Here is a 16007-nt window from a genome sequence, read left to right on the forward strand (position 1 = left end):
CTTTGTCGTAGTAGGATTCGTAAATTCGCTTCCCTCCCTTGGGACGGTTCCATCCTACGTCATGAGGAGTTGGAGTTACTCGCTCCCTTTTCTATTAGGAGAATTTTGGGACACATGAACAGGATCAGCGGCGGTCGACGAACACCTTTCGATTGAACGGGATGAAACGCGTTATTGTTTTGCAAACGAACCACCAAAAACAGTTTCATTCACTTCACACTTGAGACCTTGGGAAAACGCGCTTTGTTCGCACCGCACAAACTCACTTATCACTTGTGGAGAGGTTTGATTCCAGAATCCAGCTGCACCAGAGGAATGTTCCCAGTAAGGATGTATATACTAAGGATTACAACTCAAACTCGGCTGCTGGTGATATCCATCTTCCTCGCAACTTTTACATACGCAGGTAAGAATTTCCTACTTTAAATATCATTTTCTTCCCTGAGCTTATGAGCTTCCATAAAACGTTTTCTTTTTTGTGATTGTGACATTTTATTGCAAGCAATCACTGCTGAATTTAAAATTTGATCAGATTCTTTTTATCATTATGCAAAATTAATAGAAGTGTGGAAAATGTTTTTGCTGTTTAACAAGCTTTATGAAAATGTGAGCTGATTTATTATCCCATGTCACCTAAAGATTAATGTAAGTGTTTGTTCATATTGCTGCTAAATTATTGAATACACTGCAAAAGAAGCAGATTAAGTTCATTTGATATGAGCATATATGTACCTTCATTATTCCCCCTTTAAATCGGTGAGTTTTGTTTGTTGAAATTGCCTGTTGATAATCAGATGCATATTTTGAGAGTGATTTGGTGTTAATTCATTTCCCTCCCTGCAGGGAGGAGTGTGACAGATGTTGAAATTTCCTGTTTTGAATTTGCGCTCTTTTGGCCATTTGGCTGGAGGTTTAAAGGGGGATGGGACATGCATGGTGTCTCCTACCAACTTTATCACCCTGTGCTAAAGCTTTGTCACCGGCACTTGAGATTGTAGGCCTGGTACAGTGGAAGCGTTCAGCTCATTGATTAGGTGTACGTGCGTCAACATCACGTGACTGATTCTTCTTTATCAGCCTTGCCACCAATTATTTCATGAAGACTGCAAATGTACAACCACAATTTTCACCTCAAACTAGAACACTCTCGTTCACACAGAACGCGTTTTTGTGTTTAAAAATGCGAGACAGGGCAGTTGAATGAGGAAAAGAAAAGCAATGATACTTGAGCGTATGGAAAGCCGTAAAGACCAACATTTCTTTAGGTGTAGCGTGTGAGGACGATATTATGGAAGACTGTTTCTGCCACAGAATAAAAAATAAGTTTTTATTTAACAATTCATACTTTTCTTGTAAATGCGAGTTTATATCTCAAATAGTCGCAGTTATTTATATATTTATTTTAGGAAACAAGCTTCCATGCGATATTACGGTTGCACCCATGATATCAGCTTAATTATGGTATTGACCATTTGAACCAAACAATGTTTTTCTGACAAGCTACTGAATTCAGAGGCACTTTTTATAATACCAAAATACCATATTTTTTATGCATTTTAAAGTTTTTGAAAACTCTTCAATCTGCCTTGAAAACTGAAGTGAAAATCATAAACAAGACTTTTGTCTCAAAATATAGGCTATTTTGTATTTTAGCTATTATAAAAATTATATTACCCGAGATGGACAAACACGCCCTGCATGTTTACATAGAAAAACAATATTAAAGTATGCACAGTGGAATGAAAAAAGTTGTTCTGTGTTGAGATTTGCTACAGTATACACTATATATTGCTTTACGTGAGTGTACTGTAGTTATAATACAAGCAGATAAGAGATATAATATATATCCAACTTTATATATAGAGCTGTGCAATAATAATACAGTTTATATTTTGACAATATAAACAATCAAAGCATCCATGTCCACGTGAAAATGTGTCAGTTTGCATTGGGTTTTGTTCTGTTGGCCCTCACCATCCTCTGGATTCACGCTGCTCGCTTTCAGCTGCATTTCTGCCTGTCCACAGGAGGTTCAACCTCTTTTGGCTCACACTTTCAACCATCAAAAAGGTGTTGGAGATGTTCAACAAGCCCATTGACATGGTAATTGATTCAGTTGCTAATAAGAGTCCCTGAACCCACAGACAACTGAATCAGCTTCAAACAATGTAGACTGAGAAGGGGGTATGTGTTTTTAAATAGTCAAGTTATTTTCAGATCTTAATGCCTCCTCCTTTGAGCTTAATGCCTGCTCCTTATAGCCATTTGCATGTTTACACTTTTGAGTCTTTGCATGTTAATGCTGACTGAATCTGTTAATCATTAAAAAACAAAAGGGGCTGGGCTGGTGTAAGGCTGAGCTCTGCATCAGGGTTTTTCATACTGTTTGATGCCTCAGGCACTCCGCCCATTATCAAGATCTCTTTCCTAAAATATAAAGAGAGGAGAAAATTTATTATTGAAAATTAAAATTATTGAAAGTAAATTTCATTGGAATGAAGGAGAAATGAACACATATAAATAAGACATTTTAATTTTATTTATTAAAAAAAAAAAAACACTACTTTTTGTACTAACAGACTTACCAATCTCTGTTTAAATAAAATAATGATGCTGCCATCTTTCTAAAGTAACTTTCTTCCCCCTGTAATTAAAATTGACATTTTTACCCCCCTCAACAAAATATTTGATTACTCATTTTACATTTTTAATATTTTGACTTTCATCTTCATTTGTGCATGTCTTTCACCAGAAAAGAAAGTATAATTTTTTTTAGCTGGGGGCCTCTGGTTGAGGGTATATTTACACAAAAATGATGTACTAAAAACAGAAAGGTTTTTCTTTCATTTTTTTTTATCCGCGTACAGTCGACAGTGTTGTCAAATTGATCTCTGTTCACACAGATCAGCGAAAATGACTAAAAGCGCTGTATTATTCATGCTAGGCCAGTAGTTGGCGATGTTACTTAAAAAAAAAAAAAAAAAACACACTAAATACATAATACTAGGGATGTACCGAAATGAAAATTCTGGGCCGAAACCGAAAATTCAGGATGTACTTGGCCGAAAATCGAAACCAAAAATGCTTTTTTTTAATAAATTATTTATTTCTTATTTTGAGCTTATTAGCTTTTTTGTATAATTGTATTAATATTATTGTATTAATTCAATGTTTTAATGATCATGAATTTAAAAAATGCAAGGCAATAAAATAACAAAAATTTTATTGAAAGTAACGGTAACACATTACAATAAGGTCTCATTTGTTAATATTAGTTAATGTATTGTAATGTATGACCATGATAACGGCTAAAGCGAGAGAAAAACCAGAGCGCTGAACACCGAGGGATGGGCACCATATATTTTTGGTTCATATTTTCATCTGTTTTTCTCTTTCAGCCAAAAAACAAAAATGCCATTTTCGGACAATAATTTTTGGCGTGACTTTCCCTACGTAATATGCATGCACCGTTTTCACAAATTTGTGTTTTTGTAGTTTACACAAAGTCGATATCGTTATAGTTTCCAAAACCATGCACTTTGAAACCTGTTTTCAAAAGTTTGCGTTTTCAGGCCCTGTTGTCGTGGAAATGAACAGCCAAAGCGCATAAAAAGTTTTAAGTTGAAAATGGTGTTGTGTAAACAGCCCCTGAGTTGTCACAGAACGATCCTATATTTTTAAATTTTGTTTATGATTATGGGGTGAAATATGATGAACCTCATCAAGGTACAGCAAGATGGATCTCATAAAAAATCTGAAGAATATCAACAATGTTCATCAAAAAGCCCTGACTCAAAGAAAGCAGGTTGCCCAGCAGAGACGGCCGGTTTGCCTTGATTTTTGAAACAAAGAGAAACATGTTTGGTTGTCCTGTTTTATGGCTCTCTGTCAACCCCCATCAGCAGCGCTGCTATTGAGCTGTGAAATGAGGTGGATGGAAAGGAACTGGACGTGGTTGTAGAGTTACTCAGAGTTCAGTCTGTTAATCCAGAGTTGACCAGGGCAAGAGAAAAATCTTCAAAGCGCCTGTTATGGGGAGAGAAAAAAAAAAAAAGCGGCAAGGCAGCTGATCCTTTAATGCTTTTGGAAAATTTAACCATGGGAATGGCCTTGTCAATTAGTATGTGAAAAAAGAATCATGTTGTACACCTTGATCATTCTGGTTCTGCGGTACCGCTGTAACCTTTATTAAATGCACATGCCTGTTCTGTAATATTAAGGAAGTATAGTTCTATGGTTCTGCAGTGTTTACCAGACGTTCAGGAATACAATATATTATTAGAAATATATTATACCTAAAAGACTAACAAAGCAATATTGAGGACAGAGAAAAAAATCATTTACACTACCTTTCAAAAGTTTGAATATTTTCCATGTCAATATATTGTATCATCAATGTTGAAAACGGTTGTGCTGCTTCATATTTTTTTGGAAACAGTCTGTGATACATTTTATTTTTCAGGATTCATTGATGAATAGAAAGTTAAAAAAGAACAGCATTTATTTGAAATAGAAATCTTTCACAACATTGTCTTTACTGTCACTATGATTAATTTAATGCGTCGAATAAAAGTATTAAATCTCACTAAGCCTAAACTTTTGAATCGGCTCTTTTAGGTTGTATGACTGTGTTGCCTTCGCTCACTATCACTTCATCAGTCAGCACTGCTCTTTAACCAGCATCATTCCAGCATTAAATGTTTTCAGCTCTGCGCATGGATCAGGTTACCTGATGACGCACTGCTGAGATCTCTTCTGCTGGCATGGGCTTATGGTCTACAATAGTGCTGTTTTCTTCTAAACAACTCGCATTGTTCAGGAAGGACAATGCGACCCACTGGTTTCAACTTTTCTTGCTATGTTTTGATTAGAGATGCTTGGATTAGTGATGCGAGAGTTCAATAATGTTACAAAAACATATTTCCGTTCCACAAGCACAACCACTGACCGCAACGCTCTTAACTGCTGTCAAGTCTACGGTTTGGCAGTCAGTGACATATTTCCTCTTTCTAATGTCTCTTTCTATGGACAGCAGCAAAACCATTTTCATCTGCTTGGACTGATGCAGTATTGAATCAGCACCACTGCATGAATTATTTGCTTTGCGTGAATCAGCACACCGAACTCACTCATTGAAGTTTTCCACATTTGTCACCATATTGAAATTACCATAAAATGGATAAAGTAATGCCAGACTTGCTTTGTCCATTTGTACTAGTCAGCCTAGGGGCCTACTTATATAATTGTATCAACCCCCAAAGTGCATAGTATAAATCTTAACCAAAGTATATATTCAGCCATTCCTCCCATGCATTTTATTTAGAAATGATTTATTTTGATTTATTTTTTATTTATTCCATTTGTTTCTTCATTTGTTCCTTTCTTTAATCAAATGAAGCAGCATAACTGTTTTCATCTCTGATAATAATCAGAAATGTTACCAAGTAACGTTTGTGAATGACATTTGTGGATGTTACTCCATGTTGTACAACAAATCAGTTTTCTTGCCATCACAAATGAACCTCTTGGAAGAAAAAGACTAAATATGAATGTAATTAGTACATAAAATGCTTAAAGGTCCCGTTCTTCGTGATCCCATGTTTCAAACTTTAGTTAGTGTGTAATGTTGTTGTTAGAGTATAAATAAAATCTGTAAAATTTTAAAGCTCAAAGTTCAATGCCAAGCGAGATATTTTTTTCAACAGAAGTCGCCTACATCGAACGGCCAGTTTGGACTACATCCCTCTACTTGACGTCACTAAAACAGTTTTTTGACTAACCTCCACCCACAGGAATACACAAGAGTTGCGTTTGTAGAGTGTGTTTGTCGCCATGTCGTCGAAACGCTGTTATTTTCATCCCGCAGTCCAATCGCCGGGTCTGATTCCTGCTCAAATTGATAGGGTAAAATTAAAGACATGTTTACAATAACACTGAGCGCGTGCATCTCCACGTTATGGTAAGAGGCGTGACTTTTCCGGGCAAGATGCGCTAAACTGCTGTCGAATCACAACACAGGAACCGCTGGCACAATCAGAACTCGTTACGTATTTCTGAAGGAGGGACTTCATAGAACAAGGAAGTCATCAGCCCGTTTTTATGACAGTGGAAACAGCGGTATACAGATAAGTAAATTATGTGAAAAATACTGTTTTTTTACACGCGAAACATGAACACATGTTATATTGCACACTATAAACACAATCAAAGCTTCAAAAAACCACGAAAAACGGGACCTTTAAAGGATTAGTTTACTTCAGAATTAAAATTCCCTGATAATTTACTCACCCCCATTTACTCATCCAAGATGTCTTTCTTCAGTAAAAAGAAGAACCGCGGTAGGGTGAAAAACTTCTCAAACCATCTCATTTTCTCCTCCAACTTCATTGTTTTACCTTTTTTTGTAAAAGGCGTTTAGCTTAATCTTTGCACTTTCACCTACGTCACACGTGACCTTTGTAACATGATTGCATCATGTGTGGCGGATCGCAAAGCAGTGCAACCACAAGCATTTGTGGTTAAAAAGTATATAAATTATTATTCTTTTTTTAGAAAATGACGATCGTTTCGCTAGATAAGACCCTTATTCCTCATCTGGGATAATGTAGAGTGCTTTGAAGCTGCATTGAAAATGCAATTTGGACCTTCAATCCGTTGTGCCCCACTGAAGTTCACTATATGGAGAAAAATCCTGGAATGTTTTCCTCAAAAACCTTAATGTCTTTTTGACTGAAGAAAGACATCTTAGATGACAAGATTACGAAACCATTCATGTTTGAGGTCAGCACAGCGAGTACCACGGTATGTACACAGAGACGTATCATAAATCATAGGAAAGTTGCTGACCGCTAAAATGAACTTCTCCATCTTGCCTCGACACTCCACTACAGGTTGTAGTGACGGATCACGGATCACGTGCACTCCACTCCTCTTGGTTGTCGTTCCTGAAAGTCGCTCTTCATTTGTATAAAGTTAAACATATTTCAACTTTGTCACATCAGAAGACACACAGGCATCCTGTCTCTAATGGTCATTGTCGCTCCTGTCACCTGAAATTGCCAGATCTCCATTGAAATGAATTGGATTTGTCACTTTGTCACTGGTAGTGTGAATGCAGCTTAAGTGGCTTTGCATTAAAGTGTTTGTCAGTACATAAAAGGATAATGAATGTGGAGACTCTCATTGCAAAGAAGGTGTTTTATATGGAGTATAGATACATGATGATGAGATAACAATAAATTGATTTTTTTTTTTTTTGCTGAATGATACCATAAAATATATTACGCTGGTCATGGGTATAAAGGCAACAACTTTGTGTTATGATAAACACTGTGACTGATTTCTCTCATATACTATATTGTTGTTTTATACATTAGTAAATTAAGAGTGTAATGACATGGTCTACTCCACATGGTCTGCTCTCACATTTGTTGCATAAAAACAAAACTCTTTTCAAAACTGTTTTTTTTTTTTTTTTTTTTTTTTTGTTATTCAGGTCAGTGACATTCAAACAAGTTAATGGCTTTTCCTGTGTAATCTTTAACATATTACACCATTCTTCCTTCTTCCTCAGTCGCATATCACCGTTTGCTCTACTTAATGCTTGTGTTTGTAAGCATAAGCCTGAAAGAAATTGAAAAAGAATCACTTTTGAGCCATTGATTCATACCACATTAAATCAAAAGTAGGTTATTTTCCAGTGCTACTTTCACATATTCCAATTGAATGTGTATAGAACTATGACTAAGCAGTTTGTTGTTGTTCTCTTGCTGAATCAGATTTTTCACAATGTCGTATTTTTGTAGACCAACCAATTAGCTTGCATCATTCTGGTTCTCTCAACAAAAAAACCCAGTTTATCATGATTTTCACAAATGAACAATGCTAGTAAATTTGGAAGCCTAAATACAATCGACTCAAGACAAAAGCTAAATGTAGGCTGTAAACGAACTACACCATGGTCATGTGACTTCAGCATCACCACTAAGCTTCCGACTCTTTCAGTATTTATTAAAACATTTTACCTGAAACTTTTAAGTTACAATAGTTTGCAAGAGTGTGATTATATAAACGCAACAAGGGTGTGAAAGTGACTGTAACACTTTAGTATAGGGAGCATATATATAAACTATTAACTATGACTTTTCCCTCCATAAACCCCTAATTTAATGCTTATTAATAGTTAGTAAGGTAGTTAAGTTTAGGTATTGGGTAGGATTAAGAATGTAGAATAAGGTCATGCAGAATAAGGCATTAATATGTGTTTAATAACTACTAATAAATAGCCAATATCCTAGTAATATGCATGCTAATAAGCAACTAGTTAAAAGACCCGAGTTAAGCGACTAGTGAGTAGATGAGTTTACCTGTTCCGTGTGATGTTTAATGTCCAACAACCACTGTAGTCCCATTTAGACACTTGATAGCAACTGTTTTTGCTATCAAAACAAGTAATGGCTTTAAAAAAAAATCACAAGTCACATAACTGATGTATTTTATTTTGTAGAGAACAAAATGTGAAAATATATTTTAAGTCAGTGCTACAATGATATATATTACTGCAATTTATAGCAGTCTCTAAGGTTATAAAAACAATTATCAATGTGACAACCTCTCTTTCTTGCATATAACTTTGCCAACAAACCCACCTTATTTTTACCGTAAGATCGGGTGTAACGTATTAGTTAGGCTATTAGTACATTTTAGCCGTGCAAAAACAGAATCGGAAGTCTTGCGCATTCAAAATAGCTTCCTTCCATTCCGTGTTACAGGGTAAGGTGGATACTAGGCACTCAAAACAAAAAACATGGTAACTGCTCTGATTCCCAAAGTAGTATCACAGCTAACCAATCAAATCTAATAATGGCCTCATTGTCATTTTTTTAAAGCAAGGTTTAAGTTATTTAAATGTTCCATTCCTTTTATGTTTGTGGCCATCAGTCAGTGTACTAATATCTGCTCAGATTTTACATCAGGCATATGTTGCATGCCAAACATGTTCTGGAACATTTTTATTTCCAAGTGCCTGTCGTTCGATGTCTTAAGTCAGTGGAATTTATGCTGACTCCCACACCTATGATTTTCTTTGACAGCTTAAAGAACCCGATTCGTCGAAACGCCACATTAAACCAACAAGGTGACATTTTTCCAAAGGCCACCCAGCGTTAGATCAGGAATAAACTTTTAACGTTGAGTGGAGCCTTAGTACTTCAGCACTAATCTCTCCTTGGAGCAGAAGAGCATTAATGTGGTTGCCTTCTGTTGGAAAATTGGCCTGCATCTCCCTCTGTGGTGCCACTCTGGTGCTTTCAGAGTTATTTTTTTCCACTTTGCATGACAGATATAAATAGAATATCAGACAAAAAGCAAAGTGCTTATTCATGTTTATACATATCCATATAGCAGCATTGAGCTGTGTTTTTCATTAGAGAAACTGATACTGAACTGCCATCAAAGATAGTAGCTCGCCCAGATGCTTGTGAGAAGACTGGAGCTGAAGGCATGAGATTACATACTCAGATTTATCAACATCTACTGGAGAATTAAATTCCATGCGGGAAAATCTTGATTCCACTATCACTCCACTGAAGGACCCGAATGTACTTCAAGCTAAATCGAAGAACAAATGGGTGTGGTGTCATTTTGAGGTGTTTTGGAGATCATTTCAGTGGTTTGAAACTGCTTGCCAGCACAAACCTTTTGGAAAACATTGCCCCGGCTGTTAAACTCCTTCAAACTGCTGATGGTCCATGATGATTGGGTAATAGGTGAGGTGCTCTGGAGCTCCACCTCTTTTGACATGGAAATCGTAATGTTCGAAGAATTTCTCAGAGAGTATATCAAGGCCTCAATGAGGGCAGCTGATTATTATTATTATTATTATTATTATTATTATTATTATTATTATTATTATTTTATTTTAAAGAATTTAAGCCACTTTACTCTATAACTCTTTAAGTGTGAGTCTTGGCTGTAACATCTATTTGTGTTTTGGACATTTTAGTTTGAGGAGTGTTTTATTTAGCGTGTTTTATTTAGTCCAAATTTGAATGGAACAAACATATTTCATTAGGTGTGAATCCTGCTGGGCAAAGCAGAGGGAAAACCAGCTGTGCGTCTCTATAAATTCCACTTGATGTGTTTAGATGAGGAAATGGCCGATCCTCTAGCTGATATGTTTTCAGAAACTGTAAGAAACTGCCTTTAATCTAGTGCCTTGTGAGATGTTAATCAACAGTGCTTGTTTGTGCATGAGCATTGTTGTGTGTGTGTGTGTGTGTGTGTGTGTGTGTGTGTGTGTGTGTGTGTGAGTGTGAGTGTGAGTGTGAGTGTGAGTGCCTGCAGGCCATGTTGGCAATCTTTCCCAAAAAGAAGGAGGGTCTGAAAGCTGTGTGCTCAAAGGGAAGGTTGTGGGTGTAACTTGCAAATATGGATAAAAGGAGCATTGTAGAATAAAAAATTACTTTCAAGATATGACATTGAACAAACGTCCACTGAACTAGATGTTGAAATCAAGACATGTAAAAAAGCAGGTGTTACTGCTTCCTCAGATTCTGGTAGTACAGCTCCATTAAAATATTTATTTTTAAAATTTATAACCTATACATAGCTGTATATTAACCAGCAAATATGTTTTGATTTGTCGTATAAGGACTAGAGCCGCCCCCTAATATTCGACTAATCAAAGCTTAGTCAACCAAAAATGTTATTTAAAAAAAAAAAACTTCAGTAAGGGACAGATCGTTAACGGCGGGTCCTTGTGGTAATTACACTATGTCGGGCAGGATAGGTTTGCCTATCATCCGTTGACCTCAAATATGGGTTATCATTTAAAACATGTAAGTAGCAACTTTACATGGCTGTTCGCACTAACTTTAACCTAGATAAATGTGTGCTATTATTAGGCTCATATCCAAGTGGTTGTGTGGAGTAAGATAAAGTATACTTTTATTTGTGTAAACTCACGATAACAAAAAAACGTTGTGCCTTTGTAAAATGAAGAAAACAAACAGGATGCGCTTTCTGCCATCTCGGTCTCTGTGAACTTGAGTTCGTCAAAAAAATAAACCAAAACTTAGTGTATACTTGCCTCACAGACATGAGAAATATCTTTTGTCAAACAATTCAAGTGGAAAACAAATATTCTCAGGTTATGTTATATGAATATGAAAAAAGTATGAAATGTGCATATAGGCATGTTCACTACTGCGGAGATGACTAGTCAGCATTGTTAACGTAAAAGGATAGTTCACCCAAAAATGAAATTTCTGTCATTAATTCACACTCCCCCTCATGTCTTTCTACACCCGTAAGACCTTCGTTCATCTTCAGAACACAAATTAAGATATTTTTGATGAAATTCGAGAGGTATATGGCTCGTCCATAGATAGCAATTTAATCACCACTTTCAAGGTCCAGAAAGGTACTAAAGACATCGTTAAAACAGTCGACGTGACTGCAGTCAACTGAGCCGCTACTGAATACTGAGCCGCCATTCTGACATAGAACCTGAAAGCGTTAAACATAAACAGCATACGAGAATGACACAGAAGCGTCATTCATAAATAAAAATAAAGTCATTATTTTTGTTTTATGGAGTCATAAAACAAAATTGTCATTATTAAAGGGTTAGTTCACCCAAAAATGAAAATTCTGTCATTTATTACTCACCCTCATGCCGTTCCACACCCGTAAGACCTTCGTTGATTTTCGGAACACAAATTAAGATATTTTAGTTGAAATCCGATAGCTCCGTGAGCCCTGCATAGGGAGCAATGACACTTCCTCTCTCAAGATCCATAAAGGTACTAAAAACATATTTAAATCAGTTCATGTGAATACAGTGGTTCAATATTAATATTATAAAGTGACAAGAATACTTTTGGTGCGCCAAAAAAACCAAAATAACGACTTATATAGTGATGGCTGATTTCAAAACACTGCTTCAGGAAGCTTCGGAGTAGGGCTGGGCGATATATCGCATGCATTTGTCACGCGCATTTCGTCAGTAAAGCCGGTTCCCTGATTACCGCGAAATCACCATCACCTGCTTTTAAATTGCGTGGCTTATCAGTGAACTACGGCTCTGTCTATTAAATACCGCTCCATTTAAAAGCAGGTGATGGCGATTTAGCGGCAATCAGGGAACCGGCTTTATTGACGAAATGCGCGTGACAATCGCATGCGATATATCGCCCAGCCCTACTTTGGAGCATAATGAATCGGCGTGTCGAATCAGTGGTTTGGAGCGCCAAAGTCACATGATTTCAGCAGTTTGCCGGTTTGACGCGAAATTCTGGTAGTGTCAGAAGATTTGGCACACGGTACTGCAGTGCGACACCTTCTATGGCGAATGTCGGATTGTCTTCGTTTTTCAAGACAATCCTTTATCAAAATTAATGCAAGAGATTTCTTCGTTAGCCACCATTTAAAACACCACGTGCAATGCAGCTCACAGTTGCCAAACGTGAATGGGTTGATGTAAAACAAGTTTTCGTGAGTGCGTTTGTTTTTAACGTATAGTTTTACATAAATGACTGCTGAGATCCCACAGTGTAACATGAGGATCATGTTCATACAGTTAGGGCTGGGCGATATATCGCATGCGATTGTCACGCGCATTTCGTCAGTAAAGCCGGTTCCCTGATTACCGCTAAATCGCCATCACCTGCTTTCAAATGGAGCGCCATTTAATAGACAGAGCCGTAGATCACTGACAAGCTACGCAATATCGCGTTCATTATTGAAGGCGATTCATCTGCGATATGAACGCGATATTGCGTGGCTTGTCAGTGATCTACGGCTCTGTCTATTAAATGGCGCTCCATTTGAAAGCAGGTGATGGCGATTTAGCGGTAATCAGGGAACCGGCTTTACTGACGAAATGCGCGTGACAATCACATGCGATATATCGCCCAGCCCTACATACAGTCTGACAATCGTAAAGGACTATTATAAATCGTACTGCGCCCGGCTCTCTGCAGCCGAAAGCACAGAAAACATTATCAATAAATTGTTAAAATGTTTAGTGTCCTTGCTGTTTTTTCAAAATACATTCATAATCCTTACTTTTGAGGCAAGCTTTATGTGTGCGATTGAGTGCTGATTAGGCTATGTATTATATATAGGCAATTAAAGGCTCATTATTATGGTTTATATGGCTTATTAACATACATGTGCGATTAGTTGACTATTCGCTTAAATGAACGATTACTAGTCGACTAGAAACATCTTTAGTCGAGGGCAGTCCTAAGGACAGAACAAAATTTTGTCACTTTATGTAGATGCATAAACTTTGAAACAAACATATATATGCAATATTTCTAACTGAAATGTTTTCAGCGCACAATGTGACAGTTTCATAGGGTATAAACATTAAATTTTATAAATGGCACTTAAATATGACATTTGTAAATCCTGTAGATCTTACATCCTAACAAAAATGTATAAAATCTCCTTCCCTCTACCTCTCCCACAGAAAAAGAAACTAACGTCTAGCTCGCCTGTCCAGATAAGGTTTAAGTTTGTAATCCTTACACCTTCATGAATCAAGGATCTGTAGAGAACCTTGCATCGTAGCTGCTGAAGAAATGAAATGTAAGATGGCCGTCAGCCAGCAGTAGATCTAGCCTACAGTTATGTGCGTTCATCACGCATCCATCAGCGGTAAGCGAGCTACAGCAAGGCCTCATTCACGTCTGCTGCGGCAGGTGTTCAGCGTGGCTCACTGCATTCCATCAGGTGACTGATCCTGAGAGGCTTTCAAATGAGATAAGCCAAAAACTAATAACCCACAGGCATGTTCTGTTGGCTTCACACACACAGGAAGGAATTTATTCAAAAATATGTTCTGTTCATATTCTGCACTGACAGGAGATGGAGATGGCAAAGAACAATGTAGTGGATATACAGTTTGGTGGTCTAAAAAAAAAAATATATATATATAATACAAATTATATTATCAGCATAATAAGTAAAAAGTTTAAAGTTCCCTTTTGGTGAAAATTAAGTTTTTAATGTTTTTTTTATTTGTATATTTGGTTTTTAAAATGCTTTGAGACAAGCCATGTCCAAATTCATAAGTCAACACCATTGCTGAGAATTTTCCCCTTAAAACTGCAGTGATCTAAAGACGGTTTCAAAAATCCGGTTTTGAAATAGATAGTGTTTCCTACTTCTACGTTTCTTACAAACTACCTTGTAACCAATCACATCAACGTACGGGCGGGCTTTAGCATATCATTAACTATATGACCGCTGTGAAGCAAGGGAGTCGTGTTACTTTAGCAACACGTATGAGCTGTTTGATAACGTAGTCGAGCAAAAGGTTAATCATAATAATTACTGTTATGTGTCCGATGTTGTAAAAGCGATACCATCATGCAGTGTTTACTTCAGTAAGTTGACTGGGTGGATCTCTGAGCTCGTGTGAGTGAGTGGAGGCGGGGCCAATTAGCATATTCATATATCCACTTATACTAAATGAAGCAAGGGTGTAGAGTTGCATTCAAGCTATTTTAAGGCATGAAGAATTTTTTTCCCACTGGGAAAAACATTTAAATATGTAATTTTGGTGATCAAAGATGAGTTTTAAAGGGATAGTTCACCCAAAAAAGAAAATTTTGTCATCATTTATTCACTCTCAAGTAGTTCCAAATCTGTATACATTTCTTTGTTCTGCTGAACAAAAAGGAATATATTTGGAAGAATGTCAGTAACCAAACAGATCTTGACCCCCTTCAATAGATCTTACTTTATACAGATTTGGAACAACATGAGGGTGAGTAAATGACAGAATTTTCATTTTTGGGTAAACTATCCCTTTAACGCTGCATCCACCAGGGAGCGTTGGCGTTAACGCTTCTCATTTACTTTGGGTGACGTCATGTGTTGCCGAACTGAATTGTGGGTTCCGTCGTGTTGGGACTTCAATTCAAGTCACCTTTATTTCTGTATCACTTTATACAATACAGATTGCTCAAAGCAGCTTTACAGTGATAAACAGGAAAATAATGAACAAAGATGCAAACAGTTCAGTTCTGCTGTAAAGCAGCTCTAAAAAGATATTCAGTTGAAATCATTTCAGTGTTGAATCAATTCTGTTAAAAAACTGAGTTATGATCAGCTCAGTTCAGTTCTCATCCAATAGTGTCAGTGTAGTCAAATCAATAATATTGCTCAATATTTTAATAGTGTCCCAATCTAAGCAAACCAGAGGCGACAGTAGCAAGGAACCCAAACTCCATTGGTGACAGAAATGGAAAAGAAAACCTTGGGAGAAAACTCAGTCGGGGGGCCAGTTCTCCTCTGGCTAAACAAACCTGTGTGATGTGGTTATATTTCTAGGCTACATCACAAGTCCGATTGTAAATTGGTATCATTCAGTTCCTTCTGCCTGAAGATTGGCAAATTGGTCCCATTGATCCCATTTGGTGGGAGGGAGATGTAGCTGGCCTTAGGGTCTGTGGAGAAGGCTTCGCTGTTTAGTCATCACAAAAAAAGCTAGAAAATGAAATGTCCTTGCTCTTAAAGGTAAAAAAAAAAAAAAAATTCTTTCATTATTTACTCACCCTCATGTTGTTCCAAACTTTCTTTGTTCTCAAGGAACACACACACACACACACACACACACACACACACACACACACACACACACACACACACACACACACACACACACACACACACACAGATATATATAAAAGAATAATATATATATATATATTACACACACAATGTAATGATTAGATAGTTTGTTCCAAATTTGAGAACTTTTAGAGATTTCAATACTGTAAATTGTTAGACATTGTGAAGTCAGTAATTGAACTATTTAGCTATAAATTATTTAAATCAAAGTATTCATTCCTTTCATGTCATTTGGATTCCTAGTCTTACCGGCGCATGATAAAAGATGTGTTTTTGCAGATTCATGTAAGTGATTATAAATCTGTTTCTTGTGTAACTTTGTGGAATGGTTTGCGGTTTGTATTTGTGTTGATTGTTGTTTT

At 36.8% G+C, this 16007-nt stretch overlaps 1 protein-coding gene across 2 annotated transcripts in view; it reads left to right on the forward strand.

The window, feature by feature from the left end:
• Positions 1–16007, forward strand: part of ror2 (receptor tyrosine kinase-like orphan receptor 2) — an 85377-nt gene continuing 69370 nt past the window's right edge. Inside the window, exon 1 of one of the 2 annotated variants that reach the window (XM_048171155.1) lies at positions 1–406. In XM_048171155.1, coding sequence (XP_048027112.1) covers positions 316–406 — 91 coding nt within the window. In that variant the 5' untranslated portion in view covers positions 1–315. The remainder of the gene's footprint in view (positions 407–16007) is intronic. The other variant, XM_048171147.1, reaches the window with a different exon arrangement.

The sequence above is a fragment of the Megalobrama amblycephala genome, linkage group LG2 (assembly GCF_018812025.1).
Source record: "Megalobrama amblycephala isolate DHTTF-2021 linkage group LG2, ASM1881202v1, whole genome shotgun sequence".
Lineage (NCBI taxonomy): Eukaryota > Metazoa > Chordata > Actinopteri > Cypriniformes > Xenocyprididae > Megalobrama > Megalobrama amblycephala.